General features: G+C 42.7%; 1 protein-coding gene across 2 annotated transcripts; it reads left to right on the top strand.

Annotated features, from left to right (window-relative positions):
- Nucleotides 1-1,205: 1,205 nt before the first annotated feature.
- Nucleotides 1,206-11,086, top strand: smim15 (small integral membrane protein 15). Of its 2 annotated transcripts, XR_004413538.1 has the most exons (4): nt 1,206-1,302; nt 5,520-5,622; nt 8,462-9,615; nt 9,739-11,086. XR_004413538.1 is itself a non-coding variant. In XM_033030047.1 (3 exons), exon 3 carries the CDS (start codon nt 8,480-8,482, stop codon nt 8,702-8,704), a length of 225 nt encoding a protein of 74 aa, XP_032885938.1. In that variant the 5' UTR covers nt 1,206-1,302; nt 5,520-5,622; nt 8,462-8,479; the 3' UTR covers nt 8,705-9,228. The 2 variants fall into 2 exon arrangements, 1 of the variants encoding a protein (XP_032885938.1); XM_033030047.1 differs by lacking the exon at nt 9,739-11,086 and having other exon boundaries at nt 8,462-9,228.
- Nucleotides 11,087-11,405: the final 319 nt, after the last annotated feature.

Here is an 11,405-nt window from a genome sequence, read left to right on the forward strand (position 1 = left end):
TTATTTTAAGATTTTTTTAAAATTCCTTTTTAATGGCTCATGTGCTGTGTTTGAGTTGATGTTTGTATTAAACTTGCACTCTGTAATTCATTGTAACCAAATGGTAGCCATTGTAAGCAGGATCTTTGATTGTAAGATAGAAGTGCGGAAACGGAAGACGGTTACCTAAATTGGGCCGAAGATTACCCATGAATCTGCCCATGACCCTACTATGTCTTTTTTGTCGAGTGGGCTATCTTGCTTGCTATAGGATCTTTGGTCTGAAGAAGGGTCTGGACCCGAAATGTTGCCTATTTCCTTCGCGCCATAGATGCTGCCTCACCCGCTGAGTTTCTCCAGTATTTTTGTCTACTCTGGAAAAAAATATGGTTTAAATCTCCTTATTTAATAAATATATTGACATCTAAAAGAGATTCATAAGACAATTCCAGATGAGATTTGCATCCTATCACAAGCTGCTGAAGATCTATATTCTTTGCAGAACACAAAGTGATGGAGTAACTCAGTCCCACATCGAATCTTCACCTCTCCATCCCCTCCAGACACTGAGTTACTTCAGCATTTTGCGAATTAAGTGTTTTTTTTGTGTGTAAATCAGCATCTGCAGTTCCTTCTGTCTATATCCATTGGAGTTTAGAAGAATGAAGGGTGATCTTAGTGAAAGGAGGTGATTTAGAATTGTGATGAATCTGTGGATTTCTGGTGGGTTTGCGGTGGCTCGGTCGCTTCATGACTAAATATATATTATTTTCAAAGGTCGGGCAGGCAACTGGCAATGAAGAGGAGACAAAGCTTCTCCGCCCCATCGCCAATCCCACCATCTCTTTCAACATTGGCGTCCTCAGCTCATATTTGCTCCGCCAGCGGTCGGCGGGAAGAGAACGATGGTTTCTCCAGCTCTGCTGCGGCCCACAGATCCTCTGGGCACAGATCCTGTGCTGCGGACCCACAGATCCTGTGCTGCGACCCACAGATCCTGTGCTGAGGACCCACTGGACCAACTGCTCGCGACTCTGTAGGTATTTGCTGCCGCGCCCAGGACAACGTTCCATTTCACCCGCCTGTTGCGGTTGCGGCGGCGCCATTCCGCATTCCCTCTCCCTCCCTCCGCACCATCCACACTCACGCTCACGCTCACGCATTCATTCATTCATTCTCTCTCTCTCTCTCTCACAATTCGCGCCAAAGATCCGGCCGCAGATCGTTGCATCGCGCGCACTTCCGCTTCCGGTGCAGAAGGCGCCTTGTACCGTTTCCGCATGCGCAAAGGCCGGGCCACTACTTCCGGTCCGTGCGGTTCAGGTGAGAAAACAAGAGAAGGAGCGGGAGAGGGATCCCGATCCCAATCCCAGATCCCGATCCCAGAGAGAGGGGGAATTACAGGGGGGAGGGGGGACGAGGAGGGACAAATACAAAGGGAGTGGTGAGAGGGAGGTTCAGATGAAGAGGTGGACAGGAGAGAGGGAGGGTTAGAGATAGATTCCAGGGTGAGGGTGAAATCGTGGGTGAGAGGGATGAGAGGGGCAGATTGGGAGAAGTAGAGTCGGGGAGGGATAGGAGGAGAGGGACAGAGAGATTCAGAAGGGAGCAGAGGGAGATCCTGGGGTGAGGAAGCTTCCACGGGGGTGGACTGGGTGGGTTGGCGATGCAAAGGGAGAGGATACTTTAGGTTGGATCTATGGAGCGAAGGAAATAGGTAACGTTTCGGGCTGAAACATTGCCTATTTCCTTCTTCAGTCTGAAGAAGGGTTTCGGCCCGAAACGTTGCCTATTTCCTTCGCTCCATAGATGCTGCCGCACCCACTGAGTTTCTCCGGCTTTTTTGTGTACCTTCGATTTTCCAGCATCTGCAGTTCCTTCTTGGATACTTTAGGTTGGTTGGGTTGGTTTGGCGTGGATTGAATTAGTATAGGATGTGGAGTGGAATGGAACCAGATGAGGTTAAGATGTCGAGAAGAAGTGATGGAGTGGGGGAAAGACTGGGGGTAAGGCAGGGATTGGGTTGGGATGAGTTGAGCTGAGGTGATGAAAGGAAGAGAGTGCATTGGGTGAGATGGAGAAGTCTCCCATCCCATGTATGCGATGGGAGACTTGGCTTGGGTATCATAGTGATTGACAGGATCTGATAGAGTGACAAACGTGTGGCTGGGATTTATCAGCTTGTGAATAATAAGGGGGGATTTGGAAAATGTCATTTGCTGTATTTGTATGAAGTTGCTTAAATATGGATCTATTTGATGCTAATGATTTTCCTTTGCAGACGAGAGCTTAGTTTCAACAAGTATTATAAAATCTATGGCTTCCGTAAAGACTGTAAAGTGGACTGAAACTTTGGGTTTTTATCATGTAATGAGAATTGAATTCTGTATAGTGCAGGAAGTCAGCATGAGATAAATGATTTCGCAACTAATGAATGTGAAGCAGGTAGAAAAACTGAATGGCCAATGTTTGCTATTTCTTAGATATCATCATGAAGGATTAACAACATTAAATATTTTGAAAGCTATCCCCAACTATTTTTGAGTACAATGCATGTATTTTTACCTTTTAGTTTAGAGATATAGCACAGAATCAGGCCCTATAGCCCACCGAGTCAGCCGACCGGCGATCCCCGCACACTAGCGCGATCCTACATACTAGGGACAATTTACAATCTTCATCAAAGACAATTAACCTACAAACCTGTACATCTTTGGTTGTGAGAGGAAACCAGAGCATGTGGGGAAAACCCACACAGTCACAGGGAGAACGTACAAACTCCATACAGACAGCACCCATAGTCAGGATCAGACGAGGACTCTGACGCTGTAAGACATCAACTCTTCGGCTGCACCACAGTGCTGCCCATTCGGAGTACAACTTCATAATTAGGGGCACTGCTGGAATCCAGAATCGGAATCACAGCTGGAATGGGACCTCACTGGTGTTTTCCATCCTGATGTCAACATGAGTGATTCTCACACGAACCTGAAAGCATAAATGAAATGGTGGGGGATTTGGTGGTGGTTATCCATGGAAATCCTGTTTTGAGCACATTAAGGAACAGTTAAGCGAGCTAAACTGATCAGCAAGATAGAAAAAGTCACTGAAGGAGTGATGTAGGAAAGAAGGCTTGCATCTCACGTACGTGGCACCAGTATCAGGATAGGAATCTGCACCACTAGGCTGGGCTCTAAGTAAACCAATATCCTGGTGGGAAGGATAGAGATGCTGACCATAAGGATTTTAAACTAAGACCCGCTGAGCACCACCAGTAGTTTATTTTTCGGATAACCAGAGAGATTAAATTTAAGATCATCAGAAAAAGGAAGGAGTACTCGGGCAAATTATTTTGTGTATAAAACTGGACGAAACTTGTAGAGGCAGAGGATAGAATAGTCTCTGAAAGGGCAATAATTAAAAAAATATTAAGAAAGGCAAACGTATGGTTGAAGGGTGATAAAATGCAGCTGAGTGCGTAGCTCCTTATGATGGGTATCGAGGGCTGAATTGATTCCTTTGTTTATGTAGTCCTCAAATAATTATAAAATGCTCAGAAACTTCATCAGTGCTGTAGTGATTTGAGCTTTCGAATCTAGTTTCTACAACAATGAGACAAAATGATCGACTAAAGATGTTATGTACTATAGTTAAAAATCCCATCTCTGGGAAGAAAAACCGATGCACGATTCACTTTCCACCAAGCGCAACTCAAAACAACTAAGCTGCTTATCTCAGGGGGAGGATAACAACTGCCTGATTTAAGACAATGTCTACTTTTGTTCTGTGAGCACAATGTAGGATTGTTTGGAAAGTTCACTAGATCTGCAGAAGGGTCCTGACCCGAAATGTTGCTTATCAATGTTCTCCAGAGGTGCTCCCTGCTGAGTTACTCCAGTCTTTTAAGCAAATTAAATTGATTAGAGAAAAAATATTTTTGTTTATTTTTTTTGTGATTATAGTTAACTTTATGGGACTGAAAGGAAACTCAATATTTGTTCTAGTGCAGTACAGGGGTTTGGTCCACTGAGATTCAAGTCCAAGGAAAGCCACAAATGTACCTCTGGAGCAGAGAAGTTGAATATTGGCAACAAATTCTCCTTGACAAACCACATTGCAGCTATGGCCAAGAAAGCACACCAACACCTCAACTTCCTCAGCAGACTAAGGAAATTTGGCATGTCCTCACTGACTCTTAACCAATTCTACAGATGCACCACAGAAGCATCCTTTTGGGATGCATCGCAGCTTGGTTTGACAACAGCTTTGCCTGAGACCACAATAAATTGCAGAGAATTGTGGAAATAGCCCATTCCATCACATTAATCTGTCTTCCCCCAATCTACTCCATCTACACTTCATGCTGCTCCGGGAAAGGAGCGAACACAATCAAGGACCCTTTTCACCCTGCTCCCCTTCTCCCCACTCCCGTCGGGCAGACGATACAAAAGCTTGAAAACATGTACCACCTGATTCAGGAGCAGCTTCTTCCCTGCTGTTAACAGACAACTAAAAGGCCCTTCCATCAGCTAGGATACAGTCCCGATCTCCAACCTACCTCATTGCAGATCTTGCACATTTTTAAAATCTGCACTTTCTCTGTAATTGTTACGCTATAATACTGAAACACTATTCTGCACTGTAGTATTTTTCTCGTTGCACCCCTTGTACTCGTGTGTAGCTTGATTGTACCCATGTACAGTATGATTTGATTGGATAGCATGCAAAAAGCTTTTCATCGTATCTCGGTACATGTAACGATTAATAAACTGATACCAAGTGGTCGTTTTCAAACTGAGCAAACTTTCAAACTAACCTGCAATTCCTAATAATTTTGATATTATTCAGCGTAATTGAGTCGACATGAATACACTTTTCCTATTTTCAGTTTCAATCTTATTAAATTACATGTCTGGGTCAAAATCTACTTCAATAGTCGATATAAGGAACAGTTTATTCTAATCATAGTTACAATGAAATGAAAGATGAGCATTTTCAATGTACAAATTATGCTGTTTGAGGCTGTGTTGCTCAGATTTTCAGCTGGAAATAATAAATGATGAGCAAATGCTGCTGGATAACAATAGACATGACAAGTCAACCAGGGAATTGCCAAGATATTATCAAATAATCTGTAGATTAGGTTCACATTACAGATAGCACAACAATATTAGACCCTGGTAGACATTGGTTTCCAGATCTAATTGATAAAACCATACAGTGAATAAAACAATATATTTGGTATAGGCTTTCTGATTCAAAGTGTTTGGTTAATATCAGATATGAGGTCTCTGAAAAGCTATTGCAAAGTGTTTAGCTGATCCTCAAGAACCATGCACAAGAATTCTACCTGAAAGGGTTAAGTTACAGTCCTTGATGATTCTTTATTTTAATTTCCTTGTAATCTCATCCTCAAACTATAAGGTAATGTCATTACATTTCACACAAATGTTATAGGTACCCTGTATTGTGAATGTGTGTGATGTCCATCAATAGAACCCTAGATGTACATGTAATTTCCAATTTGTTTTCTATTGCAGGCTGAAATGAACAAAAGGAAGTCTTGCTTACATTGTGTTTCCTTTTACTGTGCATTTCCAGTATAATCTGGTTATCGGCCTTTTTCATTGAAGTCACTTTAGGGTAAGGAGTTTCATTCTCAGATGGAATTGCTTAATTGCTTAATTGGAGGAACAAGAATGTAGAATGACGGTTATCCTGAGTTTTAGTTTAGTTTAGAGATACAGCGCGGAAATAGGGACTTCGGCCCACTAGGGTCCGTGCCGACAGCGATCCCCGCATATTAACACTATCCTACACACACTGGGGACAGTTTTTGCATCTACCAAGCCAATTGACCGAAACACAGTGCCCTCCATAATGTTTGGGACAAAGACCTATCATTTATTTCTTTGCCTCTATGCTCCATAATTTGAGATTTGTAATAGAAAAAATCACATGTGGTTAAAGTGCACATTGTCAGATTTTATTAAAGGGCATTTTTATACATTTTGGTTTCACCATGTAGAAATTACAGCTGTGTTTATACGTAGTCCCCCCATTTCAGGGCACCATAATGTTTGCTTCACAGGTGTTTGTAATTGCTCAGGTGTGTTTAAATGCCTCCTTAATGCAGGTATAAGAGAGCTCTCAGCACCTAGTCTTTCCTCCACTTTCCATCCCCTTTAGAAACTTTTATTGCTGTTTATCAACATGATGACCAAAGTTGTGCCAATGAAAGTCAAAGAAGGCATTATGAGACTGAGAACCAAGAATAAAACTGTTAGAGACATCAGCAAAATGTTAGGCTTACCAAAATCAACTGTTTGAAACATAATTAAGAAAGAGAGCACTGGTGAGCTTACTAATCGCAAAGGGACTGGCAGGCCAGTACCACACCTGTAGTATTGTGTTTTTGGTTCCCTAATTTGAGGAAGGACATTCTTGCTATTGAGGGAGTGCAGCGAAGGTTTACAAGGTTAATTCCCGGGATGGCAGGACTGTCATATGCTGAGAGAATGGAGCAGCTGGACCTGTACACTCTGGTGGAGTTTAAAAGGATGAGAGGGAATCTCATTGAAACATATAAGATTGTTAAGGGTTTGGACACGCTAGGCAGAAAACATGTTCCCGATGTTGGAGGAGTCCAGAACAAAGGGCCACAGTTTAAGAATAAGGAGTAAGAAGCCACTTAGAACGGAGACGAGGAAACACTTTTTCTCACAGAGAGTGGTGAGCCTGTGGAGTTCTCTTCCTCAGAGGGCGGTTGAGGAGGTTCTCTGGATGCTTTCAAGAGAGAGCTAGATAGGGCACTTAAAAATAGCAGAGTCAGGGGATATGGGGAGAAGGCAGGAACGGGGTACTGATTGGAGATGATCAGCCATGATCACATTGAATGGCGGTGCTGGTTCGAAGGGCCGAATGGCCTACTCCTGCACCTATTGTCTATTGTCTATTGCCAAGGAAGACCTCCACAGCTGATGACAGAAGAATTCCCTCTATAATAAATATAAATCCCCAAACACCTGTCCGACAGATCAGAAACACTTTTCAGGAGTCAAGTGTGGATTTGTGAATGACCACTGTCCGCAGAAGACTTCATGAACAGAAATACAGAGGCTACACTGCAAGATGCAAACCACTTGTTAGCCGCAAAAATAGGATGGCCAGCTTACAGTTTGCCAAGAAGTACTTAAAAGAGCAACCACAGTTCTGGAAAAAGGTCTTGTGGACAGATGAGATGAAGATTAACATATATCAGAGTGATGGCAAGAGCAAAGTATGGAGGAGAGAAGGAACTGCCCAAGATCCAAAGCATACCACCTCATCTGTGAGACGCGGTGGTGGGGGTGTTATGGCCTGGGCAAGTATGGCTGCCCAGGCCATAATATCTTCATTGATGATACAACTGCTGATATTAGTAGCATAATGAATTCTGAAGTGTATAGACACACCTTATCTGCTCAAGTTAAAAAAAATGCCCCAAATCTCATTGGCCGGCAGTTCATTCTACAACAAGACAATGATCCCAAACATACTGTAAAAGCAACAAAGGAGTTTTTCAAATTAAAAAATGGTTAATTCTTGAGTGGCCATGTCAATCATCTGATCTGAACCCAATTGAGCATGCCTTTTATATGCTGAAGAGAAAACTGAAGGGGACTAGCCCCCAAAACAAGCATAAGTTAAAGATGGCTGCAATACAGGCCTGGCAGAGCATCACCAGAGAAGACACCCAGCAACTGGTGATGTCCATGAATCGCAGACTTCAAGCAGTGATTGCATGTAAAGGGTATGCAACAAATTACTAAACATGACTACTTTCATTTACACGACATTGCTGTGTCCCAAACATTATGGTGCCCTGAAATGGGGGCACTATGTATTTTCTACATGGTGAAACCAGAATATATAAAAATGGTCTTTATTAAAATCTAACAATGCACTTTAACTGCATGTGATTTTTTTTCTATTACAAATCTCAAATTGTGGAGTACAGAGACAAATAAATAATTGATGGGTCTTTGTCCCAAACATTATGGAGGGCACTGTACCTGTAAGTCTATGGAGTGGGAGGAAACCGAAGATCTCGGAGAAAACCCATGCGGTCACGGGGAGAATGTAAAACTCCATACAGGCAGCACCTGTCGGGATCGACCCCAAGTCTCCGGCGCTACAAGCGCTGTAAGGCAGCAACTCTACCGCTGCGCCACCGTGCCGCCCATTGATAGTTACTCTGCAATTCTCCAGCATCAGCAGGAGCATGCAGCAAATGATATTTTGCAGATCCTTCCCCTTCGCTCTGCAGTGCAACTTTGAAGGTGTAGACTAGAAAATATTCATGTTAGTCTGTTTCAATATCATGACTAAGAACAGTAAAGATGAAGGCTATAACCAAGAAGACAATGGGGGATGATACAAAAAGAGTGCTTCCAACATAATGAGTAATTGTAGTCCAAATGATTTATCTTTACTTTTACAGGTCTTAGTGTCAACAAGAATGTTGGACTTAAGAGGTTGGGCAGAGTACATTGTGGAATGGGCTGCAAAAGACCCTTATGGTTTCCTTTCGACTGTTATCTTGGCACTCACTCCATTGTTCATAGCTAGTGCAGTACTGTCATGGAAACTGGCAAAAATGATTGAAGCAAGAGATCGAGAACAGAAGAAGAAGCAAAAGCGTCAAGAGAATATTAACAAAGCCAAGAGACCAAAGAAGGATTGAACCCGTAACCAAGAAACATTCCCTTTCTTGAACTAAAATACAGCTTGTTTTGCATATTTAACAATTACAATTATATTTGGTAATAACTTCAAGAGTGATACCATATTTCAAATGGTTGCTTCTTTAGATCTGTGCTTCTGCCTAATAATTTGTTGTAATTTTTATAATGTTTATTAATTATTGGGATAATCACTAGTGCGCTACACCTAATTTTTCTACTTTGTTTACTATTTGAATTGAGTATATACATTTCTAATTCCTCAAGTACCTGTTCCATAATCTTGTGACTGAAAACATACTGAGAAATCGCACTGAAATCATTACATTGATGCAATATCTGCTTACTATTTCTAAATTATAAAAACTTGTAATTTATAACTGGTTCTATTTTTGTTTAAAGGCCTGATGTTACTGACTGAATTCAATTAATGATTGCAAAGTGATGAGAGAAGGGAAACACCCGAGATGATTTTCTTTGGTGACATGGTGCACATTAAAGTCTTCGAATGACAAGGTTTCATTGGCATAGTCTTTAGCAAATCTCGACTTCTTTGTTACATTGAATAGTCTAGACTGGATGTTTGCATGGATTCACCCTTTTGAATCATATTCTGATATTAGCCTCAAAGACACTGATCGCAGGGGGCTTCAGGGATCGTGTACGTGTGTCATTGTGATATTGTTCTCTTGTTCAAAGTCTGCTTTAATGGCAATGAGCTCATCTGGAAATGATGCATCATTGTCACTTATGCTACCTGGTTTCACCTTGTGGAATGCGATTGTGTGCAAGCCCTGCCACATTAAGAGAGTCAGTGATCCTAGCTCAGTCCAGTATTGTCTTTGTGCTCATAATGGCCTTCAGGAGGTTTTTGCTGGAATATTTGCATGCTAATGGTTCACCAGTCCTAAACGTCACAGATCTAGCCCTCAGCAGATTACAAAGCATTTCGTTGTCTCTGTACTGTACACTGACAATGACAATTAAAATTGAATCTGAAAGCACCTGGTTCATTCAATGCTTCTGGTTGGGGCAGACTGGGAATGTTTTTATCTGTATATACATGTCCACATATTTTGTTATGAAGTCAGTGACCAACCGTGCACTTCTGTTGAATCCTTGAATTTGGCCCAATCCATCCACTGATTTAAAGCAAAAATTCTCCTCTGCCTGCCCTGACCAGCTCTTTGTAGCCCTCTTTGCCGTTACCATATTCCTCAATCTGCCTGTAGGCACAAAAACAACCACAGCCAGGTGGTCAGACTTTCTAAAGTACGGGAGACCTGATGGTAGTATAGCAGTGTTCGAGTGTACGGTGTTGAAGATAGCGTATTAAAGGTAGTTTTGCAGACAAGTGAGCCTAGTTGATGTCCCCAGCAATGATTTGGAAGGTATTGGGATATGCTATTTTGTGCTTATGTCATTCCCCGAGTGCCAACTTGACGTCTGCCTGAGGCAGGCTGCAGTCAGGAAGGCGGCTGAGAACAGTGGGCATTTAACTGCCAGACCCCTTGGCACTTTCAAGATGGGAGCAGACGGAGGAAAACAACAATGTCAGTGAGTGGGCTTGGGTCTCACTTCCTGCGCCCTCGTAGATGCTTAGAGGTTGAATTTGGGGGGCATGGAGGCTGAGCGGTGGCTGACCAAGGGAAGGGATGGCGCATTCACAGGTTGATGTGCGATTTGTCTGGATTGAGGCGTCCTTGGAGTGGGTCGTTGGAGGCCCTGCAGCAGCCCGGGGCTCTGTTAGATCTGGTGCTGCTTTTCAAGTGGCCAAGCTTGCAGAACAGACATGGCCAGCTGCGGCACAGAATGTTGCGGCATCATTGGGGGACATCACCACATCACCTAGCCAGGACAACCCCTGCAACTCCAAACCAGTTCCGCCACCAGGACAATGGACTTATGGCCAAGTTAAGACTTAGCATTTTTAACAAATCTGAACTTGAAATGTACAAGATGGTTCCAGAAACGTGGCGATTCTTAAGTACTTTCTCAGTGTAATCTACTACCTTACACTATTTGTAGTTAGGTATGATTGTGCATAATATACAGTAAAACTTAATGAACTATGCAAAATAAAAATGCCTCTGTACCTCGATGCATGACAAAGTACCATTGAGATGTTCTAGGATGGGGGAGTGGGAACGTGACAAGACCACCATATTCGAAGACCATGATGAGTTTATCCTGAAACAGATGACGCTGCATCTTTTCCTGCAGTCGAGTCCATTCTGTACGGTGGATGGTAAAACATTGGCTGGAGCGCCATGTTGGAGAGAAACAATGTGTCATGTCTCTGTAAGTACACAACTTCATGTTTAGTTTAGTTTATTTGGAAGATTGAGGGGGGATCTTATAGAAACTGACAAAATTCTTAAGGGGTTGGACAGGCTAAATGCAGGAAGATTATTCCCGATGTTGGGGAAGTCCAGAACTAGGGGTCACAGTTTAAGGATAAGAGGGAAGTCTTTTAGGACCAAGATGAGAAAATCATTTTTCACACACAGAGAGTGGCGAATCTCTGGAATTCTCTGCCACAGAAGGTAGTTGAGGCCAGTTAATTGGCTATATTTAAGAGGGAGTTAGATGTGGCCCTTGTGGCTAAAGGGATCAGGGGGTATGGAGAGAAGGCAGGTACAGGATACTGAGTTGGATGATCAGCCATGATCATATTGAATGGCGGTGCAGGCTCGAAGGGCC

The sequence above is a fragment of the Amblyraja radiata genome, chromosome 1 (genome assembly GCF_010909765.2).
Source record: "Amblyraja radiata isolate CabotCenter1 chromosome 1, sAmbRad1.1.pri, whole genome shotgun sequence".
NCBI lineage: Eukaryota > Metazoa > Chordata > Chondrichthyes > Rajiformes > Rajidae > Amblyraja > Amblyraja radiata.